The sequence below is a fragment of the Ostrea edulis genome, chromosome 9, assembly GCF_947568905.1.
Source record: "Ostrea edulis chromosome 9, xbOstEdul1.1, whole genome shotgun sequence".
NCBI classification, from domain to species: Eukaryota; Metazoa; Mollusca; class Bivalvia; order Ostreida; family Ostreidae; genus Ostrea; species Ostrea edulis.
In genome coordinates this window covers 55,610,564-55,633,235 of record NC_079172.1, presented here as the reverse complement: position 1 = coordinate 55,633,235, position 22,672 = coordinate 55,610,564, and the positions used below count along the sequence as shown (strand labels likewise).

At 32.9% G+C, this 22,672-nt stretch overlaps 1 protein-coding gene across 2 annotated transcripts in view; it reads left to right on the top strand.

The window, feature by feature from the left end:
- The window catches only part of LOC125658081 (uncharacterized), a 77,717-nt gene that overhangs the window by 47,240 nt on the left and 7,805 nt on the right, over window positions 1-22,672 (top strand). For both annotated transcript variants that reach the window (XM_048889170.2, XM_048889171.2), the window contains exons 11-14: window positions 1,615-1,712; window positions 4,264-4,319; window positions 4,633-4,835; window positions 6,873-7,017. In XM_048889170.2, the coding sequence (XP_048745127.1) occupies window positions 1,615-1,712; window positions 4,264-4,319; window positions 4,633-4,835; window positions 6,873-7,017 (502 nt within the window). The remainder of the gene's footprint in view (window positions 1-1,614; window positions 1,713-4,263; window positions 4,320-4,632; window positions 4,836-6,872; window positions 7,018-22,672) is intronic.

Here is a 22,672-nt window from a genome sequence, read left to right as displayed (position 1 = left end):
GGAACATAAGGAGATGGTATAAAGGAGGGGTGCCCGCCCCCAAAACTTTTGACCTTGACCCACTTATAAAGTCAAGGTCAATCTTTTACGTCAACATATAGTGCAGGCCAATAGCTGAGAACCCTTTGACATTACGATTTCAAACTTTGAACGTGGCAAGAAGACATAGATAAAAGGTGCACTGCACCAAAAATTTTGACCTTGACCCCTTTCTTCATTCAAGGTCAAATTAAGAAAAACATGAATAGACCATAACTTTAGAACCCTTTGACATTAAGACTTCAAACTTAGAATATGAGAAGGGGGAATGAGGAAAGGGGGAATTCCACCAAATTTTTTTTACCTTGACCCATTTATAAAGTCAAGATCAATTTTTTATGTCAAAATATAGTCCAGGCCAAAAGCTGACTTGACAACTGTTTGACATTAAAACTTTAAACTTGGAATATGGAGAGGTTATATGAAAGAGGGGTGCACACCACAAACATTTTTTACCTTCATCCACTTACAGTGTCAAGGTCACTCTTTTACATAAAGACTATAACCTGAGAACTTTTTGATCTTAGGATTTCAAACTTACAACTTAGAAAGCAGATATTAAGACAAGATGTACTGTACCTTTGACTTTGACCCATTTCTTCATTCAAGGTCACTCTTTTACATCAAAGTATAGTCCAGACCATAACCTGAGAACCCTTTGACATTAGGTTTTCAAACTTACAACATGGAAGGCAGATTTAAGACAAGATGTACTGTACCAATTTTTTAACAGTGCATTGTCAAATGTAACTTCGCTGTTTTGTCTTTCGAACTAAAGACAACAACAATACGTTCAGTTTGTAATTGCGGTGGAATATCATCAACTCAATAATTTGTAAGCGCATATATATATCCTATATTTCTATATTTTTATTTTAAGAAACTATGAATCCACTCATCTATTTAGTCGTATGCTGTTTTTCTATTTGATGATTTGCTAAACACTGCTACAAAAACAATTATACTATTCATTTTTAACAAATTGAGTATTTAAATTACAAATTACATGCCAGAGTCTTGTATTTTCGCCAATCAAAATTAAAACGCGAATAAATGTTGAATCAACTAAATAAATGTATAAAGAAAAAAAATGGCGGCGTCCATATGGTTAACAACATTTTCAGTGAACGGATGTAGAGATGATCTCTTTCTTTTGATGATTTTGACTTTCACTTTTTACATACGCGTTACCTTTAGAGCCTTGCTTCATGGACGGGTGTACGGTTCGTTTGAGTTTCTATCGGTATAAAGAATGTTAATACCATTAATTGGTATTTAAACAGCAATTTAATATTGCGTTTTACAAGTTAAATTAAATTATCATTTCTTAGATAATCTTTATGCAATCAAGTACTTGTGGGCACTAACGTCAATTTGTATATATGTATACATTATTAAACACTGCCTTCACAAGAGCGTGAGTGATTACAAACTTTCAAAGTATAACGTGACCATATCAAGATTTTTCTCATATGCTTCCAAGTCTGAATCCCTAGATCTTTGAAAGACATGTAGAACAAGAAGAGCAGAAGCAGAGTGTTATTACAGCAACAATTTACTGATGTTGTTTTACAGGGCGACAATATGTTTACTGGAAGGTTATTTATTGATGACATCAGCAATACTGCAGAGAGTAAACTTCAGACGGCCTTTGGTGGACATGATGGTAGAAAGTAAGTAATGTCATACAATATTTACATTCACTGAATCTTTTCTCCTATATTTCTTTCGAAAATGACATTGCTTTCATCTGCGACAACGAATACATGTTTGTTGCAAACTAGTATGATCGTTTTTTTTAGTATCAACTGTCTGCGTATTCATTTCCAAATATGGAGCGTCATTAAGGTCAAGTGTACATTGGCTGTTCCATTTAACATGACGAATAGACTTAAATCTAGTTTAGATTTTTAAGAAATGCGTAAAGATATAGATATAGACAATACAATGTCTTTCTTTGTTGTTTCATCAGGTGATGAAGGTACATGTAGCAATCATTGCAGAAAAATTGCATAACCCTCATTAGCGAGTTATCATTTTTTCTGCCATGCTTGCTACCTCCATCCCCCGAAGTACCACCTCTTGCAAACCAAAGACTTGTCATCTGTTCATCTCTTAATTGCAAATCATAGATTTCGTCAACTCTTGCATTAATTGTTCATCTCTTGCAAGTAATAAGATAAGTCAACTCTTAAATCATTGGCTCCTGCAAATCATGTTAATCAATGTTTCATTGAAAATGAATTTCACCTCTTGAATTTGTTCAGTTCTTGCTAATAATGTGATGTTTCATCTCTTCAATCCACTCATGTTTTAAGACACTTTCAACTAATAATCAATGTCTGTATGCACCTCCCAGATATCTTATTTTTATGTATCCTGAACGTGCATTAACGATTATTGCTTATTAGAAATAAAATATTGAACTATTACTCTCTCACTCTATACTCAATGCACCGTAAAATTTCATAGCAGATGCAAGTATACATAGAACAAACTGAGCTATTTTTATTGCCCAAGTCTACAATATTTCTTCCACTACCTAACTACAATAGCATGAATTCCACAGCTCATTCAAATGTGAAACAAAAGTATTAATAGTAAAATACTAAACCCTGAGTGCACCGTAACTCGAAACAACCAATGCAATTTGTAATAGATAAGAAACGTTTATGAATATACGACTGAATGGCCTACGTGTAGATCAATGGCTTACAATTTTGCAGTTACTCCCTTTACACCGGAAGTAGGGGGCGTGCTTATCATTGCAGTCCTAAGCTTCACATAAATAGTATTGACAAACAGTGTATAGTAAAGTTTACGGTACCAAATTCCTTCTACTGCGTTTTAACAGATTGTATCATATCTACATGTATGATAAAAACAATATTTAGTTTCTTCAATTTTATTGAAAAAACTTTTTAAAAAGTGCATTGTGTGAAATTGTAGGGTTGGGGAGGGGTTGGGGGTGTTACAGTCTTATAAAAATTTGATGATCCAAGTTAAGATACAATTACCCCCGGTAATACAGAGAATTTCAGAACTACTTTGTAACAAACGGTTATCGTTAAATGTAAGTGCGATGAAAGCATGTGATATACTCAGGCACGAAGCACCGTTTTTTATTTTTCAAAAAAGGAGGTACTGAGCGTAGAAGAATTAGTTGACTTCACAATATTGTCTGAAAATTCTGAAACCGTCACCTCTTTAAAAGGTTTTCTTCTTTACTATGATTAATATTAACCTTGATAGACACGCTGTCTGGTTTTCGTTACCAAATATAATCGAAAACAAAGTTAAATATTTTCAATAAATAGCGATTAATTCGAAATATTCTATGACTAACAGTCGTTTATGTCGTAGGCTATGGTTGTAAACACTACAGCGTGGTGTGAAAGTAAAGCAAAGTATCATACAGAATTATGTCAGCAAATATACCGTTCCATAATTTTTCCATTATACATCTAACTACCGAAATTCTTACCTGCTTGATTTCACAATAAAAATGTACTTATTTATTAAGCTTCTGAGGTTCACTTCAGCAATTATATTTTCGTTAGCAGATATTTTTCTGATTAGCATATTTTCCTGAAAGAAGCGCGGGGACAACGTTTAATTCCTCCCAGAATCCTCTTTGATTTCAACAATTAACAAATACATAAACATGTATAGTTACATGTATTAGCTATCGGATGAATACCTTTATTGCGTACATAATGTAAGTGATTTTCATTATTCATAAAACATTTCCGATAAACTGAGTTTTCTCTTAGTTAGAAAGCATCTGTTTTCAGAATTAATCATTACATTCTCACACACCGCATGGGAAACAATTAAACAAATCAAACATCTGTAATTTTCGATCCCATATCAAACATTTACATGGGCAAATTTCATATCAAATCTCAGCATAATGAAGTGGTCTTTCATTATGCCATGGAAGATGAATTGTAAGGTTCATAATATTAAAGAAAATTGATAAAATGAAAATCACTGTAAATCGGCGGGCAGCCATCTTGAACCGGAAGCGGACTAAACAAGGTTGATATACGTCACCTCTTAAAATGTTTTCTACTTTGCTATAATTAATATTAACCTTACATAAATTTTGTTCAACGAATCGGATTTTTCAAATTCATGAAGTTTAAAAATATTCATGAAATAGATTAAAATGATATTAAGATTATGAAATGAAATTTTATTAATTTTTTTTATACAATTAAGATTTTCAGCTCCAGGAGATGTGACCGATTTCTCTGTATTCCTTAAGATGGATAAATGTGAGTAGAGTTGCACATTATTTTTGATTTACCAGTTTTTGATTAAAAAGTCAAATTAACCGGCAAAGGTACTCATACAAGATTGATTTTCCAGTATCCCTCAAATGAATGTATTTGCGACAGGAAAAAAATGTTGCAAACATCACATATTACTCTTGCTGAAATGAAATATGATTTTCAGATTAATGACGTGATAATTAGATATTATAATGTAATCATCAATACGTAAAATTATCCTGTTTGTCCCGGATTGCTTGAAATTTACAAATGATTGCTTATTTTACTGGAGAATCCTGAATTTGTTCTATTTCAGATCGGTCCTATTTGATAAGCTTGCAAATAAGTTGTGGTAGACGATACTCTTTACAGTATCAAGTTAATCTTGAGGGTCTAGAAGGAACTGTTAAGTTTCAGATGACGAAACTCTGTCCGTATTCTTCGAGAAACACAAAGAAATGGTATCATGGTGCTTTTGCTGACAAAGACATTGGTCAACTCCAGAGAGTTCGCTTTATGGTTTGTATTTATCATCATCATGCTTGTTTTACTTTTGAATACGTCACATTTTCACGATGGTTCAGTGTGTAATGAATTCGGAAGAACATGGGTTCGAGTCCCGACAACGGCGTCCTGAGTCACAACATGCACATGTACACATGTAACAGTTAAAGTAATGACCGGTCAACTATTATTTCGTCTCCGATTCCGTCGCGGTTTCAGCATTTAGTATTTCCAACGAGATTTTGTTCTCTATATTAACATGGGCAACTTTTCATAAAAGAAACACATGTATCTATCAGGTACATGTATAGAGAGCTTAGATACTTGGCGTCGTGTTTGAAAGTTGAAGGGTGCACGTGGGGGCAAATGGAGAAAAGGTTGTCTTCATATTTGTCCGAAAATTGATGGTTAGCAAGAAAAGCAGTTCTACCCAAACCCCATAATCGATCGTAGAGGGTGGGGAAGATGTAAATCGGCGGGCAGCCATCTTGAACCGGAAGCTGACTAAACAAGGTTGATGTTTGATAATCAAACATCAAAAGAAAAATGTAATAACTCATGTTTTTGTCGCTAGCGATATTTTGAAAATTAATTTTTAAATCATGGAGATATTTTTATATCAGAATGAATCGTCTTTGTCCCCAAGTGATGCATAATTTTCGTAACTTCTTTTCTGAAGAATTCCAATATTTTGTAATTCCGATATAGTCAATAGTTTTGACTGTTTCATGACACTGCATGTGCATTTTGCTACGAATGCCATGTCGTTATTCAACTAAATACCGGTATATTCGTCATCACAACTGAGGTTTATAAGTACATGACTTTTGTATGTTGAAAAGTTATTTAACAATATTTTATGAAATATCAAAATAAATTCTAATTAGTTAGTGAGGTATAAACTACAACATTATGATTCTTTTGATTACAAAGTAGAAAAATGAATTGGATAATATAACTCCATTGTTGATCTCACACAATAGTTCTTGAGGTCTTCCACACCACCTCATGGTGACAGTTTTGACTGTTTCTCTGAGGGAATAACTGTATACTGTTCTTTCAGTAAGCACCCGACATTATAGAAGGGAAAGTAGAGATGTTGTGTCACTATATAAGGAAAAATCCTCACTGCTAAGTGGTTTAGGGCGTCTACATTGTGGATTTTATAATCAAGATCAACACATAAATAAATTGTATCACAAATTAATACTATATGTAATGATATAATACATATGTACTAAGAAAATCTTCGCAACCCATATAATTACATATCCCATGCAACAGTCTCCAATTCAAACACACACACCCGTGATTATCCTGAATCTTGACTCTAGCCAATTGGATAACGGCTTTACTAACCGGATAGGGATAAGAAATTTGAATAACAAAGATAGAAAGAAAATTGTCATTAACTTCATAGGCTTCTGTTTCCCAAATTCATCTAAACTTCTGTAAGTAGATATTGCGTCAGGTGGAATGAATGCAGTATGTTGCTGCAAAGTTCTGGATTGAGAAATTTCTAGATTTATAAGATCCGAACAGTACCGATTCCTACAACTATTGAAGAAGAAAAAAAAAAGGTACAACGGTTAGGCAAAAACAATGATCGAATATTCAGAAAATTACTGTCAAGGTCAATGGTAGCAAAGTACATGGCATTCTCATCCTCATAATTTCTAAAAGATTCATGCAGTAGGAATATGTTGTTTATAACGTAAGAATGCATCATGTTTAATTCATTTGGAGAAGCATGCTTGGAACAGTGCCATTTTAGTCCTAGTTTAAGAAGTAATCTGCCAAGGTTTAGATCATGTACATGGCGGAATTCCTTTCTGAAGACGATTCATTTATGCTGATTGTTGTAGAAATTCTTATTTTATGCGATTAATTAATATTCGCTTTAATACATATATGAGAGAAAAAATCCTCGCTTTCATTAATTCATCTCTTAATTCATACTATCGCCATTAGGCATGATGTACACTAATTTGTAATTACCGGTATACCAATTAAGTATACGTACTCACATAATATTGAATTCGTAACTTTTAGGGGGCATCTGGAACTGAACCTATCACGGGTATTCAGATACGAACCGGCCAGGATCGTCAAATTTTGAATTACAGGAAAGAATACCTCAGGTGTGTGGGAAACGAAGTGAATTTCACCATGTCTACTCCAGAGCCTAAACGAGTTGGTAAGAATATTTCTACAATTTTGTAGCCCTATCTGAATTTTAACATTATAATATTAAGTTTTTAAAATTAATTTCAGAAATGAAACTTATTATTCTCTTTTTGATGCATGTATCAAACGAAATTTTGGACGGAAAACATCATGTACGCATTGATGAAAAAGTTTTCCGTCCATTTTTTCGTTTGACACATGCATCAAAAAAAGAATTATAAGTTTTATTTCTTATCATTTAAATATGTTTTTAAAATAGAGAAACAAATATTTTTTTCGAATCAAAAAGCTTGAATTAACGTTTTTGAAATGGCGCGTGGGAATTATCAATACCTATACGTAACAATGAAAACAACAAAACTGGCTTTGCCTGCAGGTCATGTAGAGTTGTTGTGAAAAATTAAATGGATTATACGCCAAATTAAAGGAAGAGAACAAATGGTGACTGGGTGTATGCTGCATTGCATTCGAGGAGACGTTTAACACTGGCTGTGTCGTAGGAACGGTTGAATGCGACTCGGCTTTATTTCAATATCAATTAAAAAGAGCTCAACACCCCTTCATCTAAATTGCCCTCGTTTACTGAGCCCCATATAATGCAGTTCACTTACATTACTATCTCCCAGATCAAAAGTAGCTGCTTGTTATCGAACTCGAAAAGCAGACGATACATACCGGGAACTCGTGTTTACAATCTGTCTACTTTTACCAGCCAGTGTCCTACGTCATCAAGTTGACTAATCTGCCACGTCATCACTAGGCGTATGTGTGTTGTTTCTTTAAATTAATTTGTATTTTATTCATATCTTTGGTTGTGTTTATTTTTGGTAGCATCAAACGAATACATTTTTGTTTACATTGCTTGTGTGGAAATTCCTGTTCTATAAATAGCGCTAAAATTAGAACGAAGACGCATTCCAGAGAAAAGTAGTCCCGCGTGCTTAGTGCAGATCAACTCCGGACGAAAGAGCTAGAGCCACGAAAGGTCAAAATCGGCCCATTCTTTGAATTTAATGAAATTGTCCAAATAGAATCTTATGACAATGTACTTCATGAAAAAATAAAATATAGCATGATATTGCTTACTTTGATGGAAAGGGTTACTTGGAAAGTTGTCTTTGTATAACGTTGTGTCGGCAGACGTTAACGTCATTAAAACATGTACGAGGGTTGTCTCAAAATTCCGTGGACAAGCGGCGTTTTTCAATAATCTAACGTCACTGAGAAATTAAACTTTTACAACATGAAGAGCAAACAGTTTTAAATAAAAAATATGTAAAAACAAAATTAATATTACATTTATAATTGACATTGAATAGGAAAAATTCAGGTTTTTCATTATAGGGAACCATAAAGCGGCGCAGGGTAAAAAAAAGAGGGGGGTTAATATAATCGAAAAGAAATTACAATCGCTGGAGAAAAAAAACCCATACTTTGTTCATTTTATTTCTGACAGTATATTTTTATAGAGGAATTTTGTTTAGATATTCATTTATATACCTGGAAAATGTTTATCAGTATGACGGAATATTTAAATGAATTATGATATATCGTGCGACAGTTAGATGCAAATATCCAGCGAAATGATGACGCTATTCGGGGAAAAAAGACGTCGGACCGCACGAGAGATCGAAGAAATTTTGGGAATCAGCAAATCGTCTGTTCACTGCAGTCTATCGGATAATTCATGAATGCATATAGTATGTGCACGTTCGGTACTTCGGGTTTTAAAAATGAAGAAAATCAAAGAAGGATTTTATGTTCGAAGGATTTCCTCGATCAGACGCGCGAACACCGCGAGAAAATGTTGACGTCGCAGGTTGCGTCGCCGAGTACAACTTTATCGTAAATAGTTAATTTTCTCAAAAAGGTAAATAAAAGTGCAAATTTTCGGTATTGGTCAACAATGGTATAATTGATAATATATAACAGGTTTTATGAAATTAAATCAATACCTTAAAAGTTAAAAGTCCAGTCCACGGAATTTTAGGACAACCCTCGTATTTCTAATATATGTTCAACTAAAATGCTTTTAAAATACTTCTATATTGTACAGTAGGTAGGAACAAATTCTTTTAAACATGTGTAAAAATAAAATAGCATAATGTGTCCAGTAATTAAATTGTAAGCTATTCCTCGACAATACTCTCGTCGCATATATAATTTCACAGTTCAAAAATACCCGAAATCTTGCATTTGGTGGGACCACGACCATTTTTGGTCCTGGGCGCTTACACAAAAAGCAATGCGAGTGGCTCTTTGATGTAGATGGTATACACAACGAGACAGATGGGGGACTTGTGAGTACACTACTAGATCTAGGACGTTTCGGTGTTGGGCAGTAGTTGTCGTCAGCTCCTTCTTCCGATTTAGAATTTGTAGATTTTCTGTCCGAAGCGTAGTATTTGTGTCTACATGCATTGCACAATGTGTCATGTTCATGTTTGACAGAGACAAAAAAGTGTTTTTGTAGAAAGCGAATTTCAGGTTTAGTTATTTTCCTTCTTTCTCGTGGCTTTGTTCTTTTGTTGCATAAAACACATGGAAAATACTTAGGTCCTGTTCCAGGCATTCTAAAATAAACGAATATTCAACTTTATCTATATTTTATGGTTTACGCGGTTTATAATATCGTTCAGCAGCTGTCTTTACATTACACGCATTTCTACACATCTTCGTAATAAAATGTTATAATGATTACTTATAATTAAGCTCAGCGTTTAACATTATATCGGATATACATACTGAAATGTACAGCTTAATTTACTGTACTGTGTACTAATCAGGGAAAGGAGTTGTCACGCGTAAAAAGGGGGGGGGGTGAAGAATTTTTACCGGTGGGGTGGGGATTGCAATCCCCAAACAAATCTACCACTGCTTTTGAATTCATTAATCAAAACTAATTAACCAATTTCATACACAGAAAACAATATCATATTTTTCGTAATATACAGATTATTTTGCGTGGTAATCAAAACTGATTTCTTGCTTCTTAAATAACTTTATACATTTCTGGTTACTCGTATATATTGGGGAAAAAAATACAGTTGTCAGTGGATTCGAACTACGGACCCTTCGCTTGTAGATCTAGTGCGTTAACCACTGCGCCACTGTGACTTAGTTTTTTGCACGTATAAGTTATATATAAGTCTTTATTAAGCTACAATTTATATATAATATGTCTGTAATATTCAACAAGATTTTTTTGTATCATAAACATTACGGTGTAGGTAAGTATTTTGATATTATCTACGAACATACAACATTAATTTCATATTTATATTTATCTGCACGGCTTAGTTATAGATCTAAATAGGCTCGTCTTGTAACAAGAACTTCAATCGTCTGCGAAATCCTATAGGCCTATCTTTAGGTTCACTAACTCGTTTTAAATGTTATATTTGGGGGATGGTTATTAAACATGGGAAAAATACGATACTGTACTTTACTCAAGATATCAAAGTATAATTCGATGATCATAAAACTAGCCCATGTACTGAGCACGGCATGTTGACGCCCAGTCCCAGCCATTTGTTTACATGTCAGATGTATACATCGGCGATCTGTCAAAACAGTGGCGGATCTGGTATTTTTTTTAAAGAGAGTGAGTGTTTAAAGGCTTTAGAATTTTATTTCACACCCTTTCCGCAGCATTTCTTCTAAAGGTTGGTAAAAAAAAAAGTTAAAATGGGGGCTAGTGATTCTTGACCAACACTCCAAATTGCTATTCCTAAAACCTAAGACGAAATCTAGGTACCGCAGTATACCGTATAGGCCTATCTAGAGCAAAAAGGGACTGAAATGTTGATCATATGTTTCTATATATAAAGCCAAGTCGTTAAATAATAAATTTAGGTAACAAACTGTAATCACTTACCTATTAACTCTGGAATTCTGGAGGAATTGTTGTTTTAAAAATTCGTGCCGCTGAATCCGGTCCGTTTACGGTTTTGATTTTATAAATTATAACAACAACTATTTAATTAATTTCGATATCAGCAAGATTACAACCACGAAAAGTTTTATACAGAAAAATATTGTGTATTCAGACAACTCATTGTCCAAATATCGTCATGGTTTACGTTATTGCTCGTAGTAAAATAAGCTCAATACAAATGCTATGTTGATCGAATTATCTCCCTATGATTGTAGAGCGCTTTCATGTTTACATTTATGTGACAGTTAAACATCAATGTATCGGCGAAATAAAAAGAACACAAGAAGATAATTGGTCTTTTAATTATTTTATTAGCATATTCAACATTTGAGATAAATTGGACCTAAAAGCAAAGACATACACTGTCCAAATATCAATGTTGAACTGATTATTGTCATCACATAATTCGACGATGATCATCCGAAATCTATATTTCATTCCTCGATCATAGATGTACATAAAACTTTTCAAAATATTTGGGATATAATTATGCTTTGAGATCCTATGTGAAAATCTATCATTTTATAATGTTTTATAAGGACACGTCTATTTTTTAAATGAGAAACTATCATCATTCGATAAATTATGTTTGTGAAAGACCTAAAACAAGAAATTTACGTATGGCCACTGTCATCGAACAAATTGAATCCAACATTCATTTGTGCAGTTTTCATTTCTTTACCCATGTCAGAATTTTTAATTTGTTCGTTGAATGTGGCCAAACTGAAATTTTGAATCAAAGTTCCAAAATTTGTCATTTTTAGAGAAAAATGTGCAAACGTCACGTGTTATGACATCTACGGCACAGTTATGACGTCACATAATTAACATTTTGATATGAATATATTTACTACGATGTATATTGACAATATTTAGTGCAATATTTGTTTGTTAAGTTTCAGATAATTTTTCATAAAAATACAGGCCGATTTTGACCTTTCGTGGCTCTAGCTCTTTTTTTTCTAAGAAATCAAACGAATTTTTCATCCAATCAACATCGTTGTTAAGTCATCACTTTAAAAGTTATTAAATGATTTTGAGAGGGGGAACTAGAATTTTAAAAACAAACATTTACAAACCACTTTATTATAACCTCGAAATCTGCAAGTGTCTATTCACATTTCACATCATGTATTTTACGAATAATTATGTTAGTGCATAAGACTGAGAAAGCTTCAAAATTGAACCCATAAATATTATAGTAATTTTTCTCCGATATTCACTTACATGTATATCAACACCATTTTAGTGACCTTAACCTAATATAATGGGAAATCTGAAATTTGGGAGAATTAACCTAAAGGCGGATCTAAGTATCTTATTATTTGTAAGTTTTGCTGAAAATAATGCAATGTGGATAAAGTTATCGACAAAAAATTTTCATATAAAGATATTTTGATCTTATCAAACAACAGTCAGTCATTAGCCGAATTTAATTTTCAAGCTCATGTAGTTTTCAAGCGTAACTTCCGACTAATCATGCACGCAAACTGCCATGGATGAAGATGTAAACAAATAGTTGCAGCAATGTAGACCTCCTCGATTTTTAGCACTCTGACAATTTTGGGCTAGGACTACATCTTTGCAAGCCAAAGGTTTGCAGTCCACTTCGCTCCGAGCGGGATGGACGGAAAACCCTTGGATGTCGGCTATAGTTTCAAAAGGTCTTTGTTGCGGGTGGGACTTGCAACCGTTACACTTTGTGTTCTATTCTTGTAATAAACGAATGTTTATTTGCATCGTACAATTTAAGATTATTTTTGTGGGTGTGTAAGACTCGGAGCGTTCCAAAATTCAAAATAATCCAATAATTCAGATTTTTTCCCCGATGTCAGCTTTGTAACAACTTGCATATTACAAACGTTGACCGACAATAGTTTTGAAGAATCAATCATAGATTGAGAGCGGATCTAAGTGAATTTGATTAATCGTAAATTTTACTGAAAACAATGCCGTGTGAGTAAAATTTAGAACATGTATAAGATACAACATCTTTTATATGTGCAATATATCTATTTTACAAGTACATCTCGTTTTAAAGCATAAAAACCAACATGGCCCACAGATATCTGCCATTTGTACCCACGCTCCCTTTGATCCAAACCCGCTTTTTTAATGTGGAAAACAAAAATTACTAAGAAATAATTCCTGAAAATTCATGTATTCTGTATCAATGCCGTTTACCGGAAATCTGTAAACCAAAGTTCATTTACATCGAAAATCCAGTTTCAAATGAGGACCTTTTGATTGCGCACCATATTATACATTTAATCAAGTAAAAATTGTCTGTAACTGTGTTACATTTGGAGAGATTATCAAAAGTGCAAAATGGCATTGAAAAATAGATACAACAGAGACAGAATCCACGAATTTTCAGGATATATTCCTAATTAGTTTGGTGTGCAAATAAAAAAAAAAGGTGTCAAAGAGAGTGTGAGTACAAACGTCAAAATCGGAGGTTCGCGTTGGAAAAATAAAGAACCCTCACTGCTACGGTCTGGCGCCAAAAGATAAAGAACCCTCACTGCTACGGTCTGGCGCCAAAAGATAAAGAACCCTCACTGCTACGTCAAACTTTGTGGCGCTTCTCTAGCTGGTGACGTCTTCACACGAGTGAAAAATTCCCCAATGGGACGCCAGATACAAAACAACATACAAAAACAACAATTACCCACAAACAAGATAAACTTAGTATTCAGACAACACTCACCCACAAACAAGATAAACCTAGTATTCAGACAACACTTACCCACAAACAAGACAAACATAGTATCCAGACAACACTTACCCACAAACAAGATAAACTTAGTATTCAGACAACACTAACCCACAAACAAGACAAACATAGTATTCAGACAATACTTACCCACAAACAAGATAAACTTAGTATTCAGAAAACACTTACCCACAAACAAAATAAACTTAGTATTCAGACAACACTAACCCACAAACAAGACAAACATAGTATTCAGACAATACTTACCCACAAACAAGATAAACTTAGTATTCAGAAAACACTTACCCACAAACAAAATAAACTTAGTATTCAGACAACACTAACCCACAAACAAGACAAACATAGTATTCAGACAATACTTACCCACAAACAAGATAAACTTAGTATTCAGACAACACTAACCCACAAACAAGACAAACATAGTATTCAGACAATACTTACCCACAAACAAGATAAACTTAGTATTCAGACAACACTTACCCACAAACAAGATAAACTTAGTATTCAGACAACACTAACCCACAAACAAGACAAACATAGTATTCAGACAATACTTACCCACAAACAAGATAAACTTAGTATTCAGACAACACTTACCCACAAACAAGATAAACTTAGTATTCAGACAACACTTACCCACAAACAAGATAAACTTAGTATTCAGACAACACTTACCCACAAACAAGATAAACTTAGTATTCAGACAACACTAACCCACAAACAAGACAAACATAGTATTCAGACAATACTTACCCACAAACAAGATAAACTTAGTATTCAGACAACACTTACCCACAAACAAGATAAACTTAGTATTCAGACAACACTTACCCACAAACAAGATAAACTTAGTATTCAGAACACACTTACCCGTGAACAAGATAAACATAGTATTCAGACAACACTTACCCACAAACAAGATAAACTTAGTATTTAGACAACATTTACTCACAAACAAGAGAAACTTAGTATTCAGAAAACACTTACCCACAAACAACATAAACTTAGTATTCAGACAACACTTACCCACAAACAAGAAAAACTTAGTATTCAGACAACACTTACCCACAAACAAGATAAATAGAGTATTCAGACAACACTTACCCACAAACAAGAGAAACTTAGTATTCAGACAACATTTACCCACAAACAACAGAAACTTAGTATTCAGAAAATACTTACCCACAAACAAGATATACTTAGTATTCAGAAAACAGTCACCCACAAACAAGAGAAACTTAGTATTCAGAAAATACCTACCCACAAACAAGGTGAACTTAGTATTCAGACAACACTTACCCACAAACAAGATAAACTTAGTATTCAGCCAACACTTGCCCACAAACAAGATAAACATAGTATTCAGACAACAATTACTCACAAACAAGATATATTTAGTATTCAGAGAACACTTACCCAAAACAAGATAAACTTAGTGTTCAAACAATTGCCCATAAACAAGATAAACTTAGTATTCAGACAACACTTACCCACAAACAAGATAAACTTAGTATTCAGACAACACTAACCCACAAACAAGACAAACATAGTATTCAGACAATACTTACCCACAAACAAGATAAACTTAGTATTCAGACAACACTTACCCACAAACAAGATAAACTTAGTATTGAGACAACACTTACCCACAAACAAGATAAACTTAGTATTCAGAACACACTTACCCGTGAACAAGATAAACATAGTATTCAGACAACACTTACCCACAAACAAGATAAACTTAGTATTTAGACAACATTTACTCACAAACAAGAGAAACTTAGTATTCAGAAAACACTTACCCACAAACAACATAAACTTAGTATTCAGACAACACTTAACCACAAACAAGAAAAACTTAGTATTCAGACAACACTTACCCACAAACAAGATAAATAGAGAATTCAGACAACACTTACCCACAAACAAGATAAACTTAGTATTCAGACAACATTTACCCACAAACAACAGAAACTTAGTATTCAGAAAATACTTACCCACAAACAAGATATACTAAGTATTCAGAAAACAGTCACCCACAAACAAGAGAAACTTAGTATTCAGAAAACACCTACCCACAAACAAGGTGAACTTAGTATTCAGACAACACTTACCCACAAACAAGATAAACTTAGTATTCAGCCAACACTTGCCCACAAACAAGATAAACATAGTATTCAGACAACAATTACTCACAAACAAGATATATTTAGTATTCAGACAACACTTACCCAAAACAAGATAAACATAGTGTTCAAACAATTGCCCATAAACAAGATAAACTTATTATTAAGACAACACTTAGCCACAAACAAGATAAACTTAGTATTCAGACAGCAAACAAGATAAATTTAGTATTTGGACAACACTTACCCACAAAAAAGTAAAACTTAGTGTTCAAACACTTCCCCACAAACAAGATAAACTTAATATTCACACAACACTTACTCACAAACAAGATAAACTTAGTATTCAAACAACACTTACCCAGAAAGAAGATAAACTTAGCATTCAGACAACAAACAAGATAAACTTAGCATTAAGACAACACTTACCCACAAACAAGATAGACTTAGTATTCAATTTGAAACAACACTTACCCACAAACAACAGATATTTAGTATTCAGACAACACTTACCCACAAACAAGATAAACATAGTATTCAGACAACACTTACCCACAATCAAGAGAAACTTAGAATTCAGGCAACACTCACCCACAAACAAGATAAACTTACTATTGAGACAACACTTACCAACAAACAAGATAAACTTAGTATTCAGACAATACTGACCCACAAACAAGAAAAATTTAGTATTCAGAGAATAAACAAGATAAACTTAGTATTCAGACAACACTTACCCACAAACAAGATAAACTTAATATTCAGAAAACACTTAGCCACAAACAAGATAAACTTAGTATTCAGACAACAAACAAGATAAATTTAGTATTGAGACAACACTTACCCACAAAAAGAGAAACTTAGTGTTCAAATAATTGCCCAAAACAAGATAAGCTTAGTTATGAAACAACACTTATCCACAAACAAGATAAACTTAGTATTAAGACAGCACTTAACCACAAACAAGATCAACTTAGTATTCAGACAACAAACAAGATAAACTTAGTATTCAGACAATACTTACCCACAAACATAATAAACTTAGTATTCAGAAAACACTTACTTACAAACAATATATTTAGCATTCAGACAACACTTACCCACAAACAAGATAAACTTAGTAATCAGTTAACATTTCCACACAAACAAGATAAACTTAGTACTGAGACAACACTTACACACAAACAAGATAAACTTAGTATTCAGACGACATTTACTCACAAACAAGATCAATTTAGTATTCAGAAAACGCTTACCCACAAGCAAGATAAATTTAGTATTCGGACAACACTTACCCACAAACAAGATAAAGATAGCATTCAGACAACACTTACCAACAAGGAAGATAAATTTAGTATTGAGACTAACACTTACCCACAAAAAAGATAAACTTGGTATTTAGACAACACTTACCCATAAACAAGAGAAACTTAGTATTCAAACAACACTTATCCACAAACAAGATAAACTTCGTATTAAGACAACACTTACCCACAAAAAATATAAACTTAGTATTCAGACAACACTTACCCACAAACAAGAGAAACTTAGTATTCAGACAACAAACAAGATAAACTTAGTATTCAGATAACACTTACCCACAAACAACATAAACTTAGTATTGAGACAATACCTACCCACAAAGAAGATAAACTTAGTATTCAGACAATACTTACCCATAAACAAGAGAAACTTAGTATTCAAACTACACTTATTCACAAACAAGATAAACATAGTATTCTGCAGAGAACACTAACGCACAAAGAAGATAAACTTAGTATTCAGACAACAAATAAGATAAACTTAGTATTCAGATAACAAACAAGATAACCTTAGTATTCAGACAACACTTACCCACCAACAAGATAAACTTAGTATTCAGACAACAAAGAAGATAAACTTAGTATTCAGACGACATTTACCAACAAACAAGATAAACTTAGTATTCAGTTAACATTTCCACACAAACAAGATAAACTTAGTACTGAGACAACACTTACACACAAACAAGATAAACTTAGTATTCAGATGACATTTACCCACAAACAAGATAAATTTAGTATTCAGAAAACCCTTACCCACAAGCAAGATAAATTTAGTATTCAGACAACACTTACCCACAAACAAGATAAAGATAGCATTCAGACAACACTTACCCACAAGGAAGATAAATTTAGTATTGAGACTAACACTTACCCACAAAAAAGATAAACTTGGTATTTAGACAACACTTACCCATAAACAAGAGAAACTTAGTATTCAAACAACACTTATCCACAAACAAAATAAACTTAGTATTTAGACAATACTTACTCACAAACAAAAGAAACTTAGTATTTAGAGCACACTTACCCACAAACAAGATAAACTTAGCATTGAGAAAGTTAGTATTTAGACAACACTTACCCACAAACAAGATAAACTTAGCATTGAGAAAGTTAGTATTTAGACAACACTTACCCACAAACAAGATAAACTTAATGTTCAGACAATAAATACAAAGAAACAAGATAAACTTAGTATTCAGATAAAACTTACCACAAACAAGATAAACTTAGTGTTCAAACAATTGCCAAAAGCAAGATCAACTTAGTATTCAGACAACACTTACTCACAAACAAGAGTAAATTAGTATTCAGACAACACTTACCCACAAAGAAGATAAACTTAGTGTTTAGACAATACTTACTCACAAACAAGATAAACTTAGTATTCAGACAATACCTTGCCACAAACAAGATAAACTTAATATTCAGACAACAAACAAGATAAACTTAGTATTCAGACACTATTTACCCATAAACAAGATCAAATTAGTACTCAGACAACACTTACCCACAAAGAAGATAAACATAGTATTCAGATAACACTTACCCAGAAGGAAGATAAATTTAGTATTGAGACAACACTTATCGACAAACAAGATAAACTTAGTGTTCAAAGTATTGCCTACAAACAAAATAAACTTAGTATTCAGACAACACTTGCCCACAGACAAGATAAACTAAGTATTCAGAGAAAACTTACCCACAAACAAGAGAAACTTAGTATTCAGACAACAAACAAGATAAACTTAGTATTCAGTTACCACTTACACACAAACAAGATAAACTTAGTATTCAGTTAACACTTACACACAAACAAGAGAAACTTAGTATTCAGATAACAAACACGATAAACTTAGTATTCAGACGACAAACAAGATAAACTAAGTATTCAGAGAAAACTTACCCACAAACAAGAGAAACTTAGTATTCAGACAACAAACAAGATAAACTTAGTATTCAGACGACATTTACCAACAAACAAGATAAACGTAGTATTCAGACAACAAACAAGATAAACTTAGTATTCAGTTAACACTTACCCACAAACAAGAGAAACTTAGTATTCAGACAAGAAACAAGATAAACTTAGTATTCAGACGACATTTACCAACAAACAAGATAAACTTAGTATTCAGTTAACACTTACACACAAACAAGATAAATTTAGTATTCAGACGACATTCACCCACAAACAAGATAAATTTAGTATTCAGACAACAAACAAGATAAACTTAGTATTCAGACGACATTTACCCACAAACAAGAGAAACTTAGTGTTCACACAACACTTACCCATGAACAAGATAAACTTAGTATTCAGACAACAGTTACTCATAAACAAAATAAACTTAGTAATCAGACAATACCTACCCACAACCAAGATAAACTTAGTATTCAGACAAGTGTCTTATTTTTACCCACAAAGAAGAGAAAGTTAGTATTTAGACAACACTTACCTACAAACAAGATAAACTTACTATTGAGAAACTTAGTATTTAGAAAACGCTTACCAACAAAGAAGAGAAACTTAGTATTCAGACAACACTTACCCAGAAACAAGATAAACATAGTATTCAGAGAACACTTACCCACAAACAAGATAAACATAGTATTCAGACTACACTTAATCACAAGGAAGATAAATTTAGTATTGAGAGAACACTCACCGACAAACAAGATACACTTAGTGTTCAAAGTATTGCCCACAAACAAGATAAACTTAGTATTCAGACAACACTTACCCACAAACAAGATAAACTTAGTATTCAGAGAACACTTACACACAAACAAGATAAACTTAGTATTCAGACAACAAAGAAAATAATCTTATTATTGAATTACACACAAACAAGAGAAACTTAGTATTGAGACAACACTTACCCAAAAACTAGAGAAACTTAGTATTCAGACAACAAACAAGATAAACTTAGCATTCAGACAACACTTACCCACAAACAATATAACCTTAGTATTCAGACAACACTTACACACAAACAAGATAAATTTAGTATTCAGACAACTCTTACCCACAAGCAAGATAAATTTACTATAGAGACAAGACTTACCCACAAACAAGATAAATTTAGTGTTCAAAGTATTGCCCACAAACAAAATAAACTTAGTATTCAGACAACATTTACCCACATACAAGATAAACTTAGTATTCAGACAATACTTCCCCACAAGCAAGATAAACTTAGTATTAAGACAACACTTACCCACTAACAAGATAAACTTAGTATTTAGACAACACTTCCACACAAACAAGATAAATTTAGTATTCAGACAACACTTACCCACAAAGAAGATAAACATAGTATTCAGACAACACTTACCCAGAAGGAAGATAAATTTAGTATTGACACAACACTTACTGACAAACAAGATAAACTTAGTGTTCAAAGTATTGCCCACAAACAAGATAAACTTAGTATTCAGACAACACTTACCCACAAACATGATAAACTTAGTATTCAGAGAACACTTACACACAAACAAGATAAACTTAGTATTCAGACAACAAAGAAAATAATCTTATTATTGAGACAACACTAAATTACCCATATACAAGAGAAACTTAGTATTCACACAACACTTACCCACAAACAAGATAAACTTAGTATTCAGAAAACAGTAACCCACTAACAAGATAAACTTAGTATTCAGACAACAAACAAGATAAAATCAGTATTCAGACAACACTTACCCACAAACAAGATAATTTTAGTATTCAGACAACACTTACCCACAAACAAGATAAACTTAGTATTCAGACAACACTTACTCACAAGCCACATAAATTTAGTATTGAGAGAACATTTACCCACAAACAAGATAAACATAGTGTTCAAAGTATTGCCCACAAACAAAATAAACTTAGTATTCAGACAACACTTACCTACAAAGAAGATGAGCTTAGTATTCAGACAACACTTACCAACAAACAAGTTAAACACTGTATTCAGGAAACACTTACCCACATACAAGATAAACTTAGTATTCAGATGACAATTACCCATAAACAAAACATATTTAGTATTCAGACAACACTTACCCACAAATAAGTTAAACACTGTATTCAGGAAACACTTACCCACATACAAGATAAACTTAGTATTCAGACAACACTTACCCACAAACAAGATAAACGTAGTATTCAGACAATACTTCCCCACTAACAAGATAAACTTAGTATTCAGACAACACTTACCTACAAACAAGATACATTTAGTATTCATATAACACTTAATCACAAGCTAGATAAATTTAGTATTAAGACAACACTAACCCACAAACAAGATAAACTTAGTGTTCAAAGTATTGCGCACCAACAAAATAAACTTAGTATTCAGACAACTCTTAATCACAAACAAGATAAACTTAGTATTCAAACAACACTTACCAACAAACAAGATAAACTTAGTATTCAGATGATACTTACCAACCAACAAGATAATTTTAGTATTGAGACAACACTTACCCACAAACAAAAGATATTTAGTATTCAGACAACACTTACCCACAAACAAGATAAACTTAGTATTCAGACAACACTTACCCACATACAAGATAAACTTAGTATTCAGACAAGACTTACCCACAAACAAGATAAACTTAGTATTCAACCAACACTTGCCCACAATCAAGAGAAACTTAGTATTCAGACAACACATACGCACAAACAAGAGAAACTTAGTATTCAGACAATACTTCCCCACAAACAAAATAAACTTAGTATTTAAACAACACTGACTCACAAACAAGATAAACTTACTATTCAGGAAACAAACAAGATAAACTTAGTATAGAGAGAACACTTACCCACAAACAAGATAAACTTTGTATTTAGACAACACTTACCCATAAACAAAATAAACTTAGTAATCAGACAATACCTACCCACAAACAAGATAAACTTAGTATTCAGACAAGTTTCTTATTTTTACCCACAAAGAAGAGAAATTTAGTATTTAGACAACACTTACCTACAAACAAGATAAACTTACTATTGAGAAACTTAGTATTTAGAAAACGCTTACCAACAAAGAAGAGAAACTTAGTATTCAGACAACACTTACCCAGAAACAAGATAAACATAGTATTCAGAGAACACTTACCCACAAACAAGATAAACATAGTATTCAGACTACACTTAATCACAAGGAAGATAAATTTAGTATTGAGAGAACACTTACCGACAAACAAGATACACTTAGTGTTCAAAGTATTGCCCACAAACAAGATAAACTTAGTATTCAGACAACACTTACCCACAAACAAGATAAACTTAGTATTCAGAGAACACTTACACACAAACAAGATAAACTTAGTATTCAGACAACAAAGAAAATAATCTTATTATTGAATTACACACAAACAAGAGAAACTTAGTATTGAGACAACACTTACCCAAAAACTAGAGAAACTTAGTATTCAGACAACAAACAAGATAAACTTAGTATTCAGACAACACTTACCCACAAACAAGATAACCTTAGTATTCAGACAACACTTACACACAAACAAGATAAATTTAG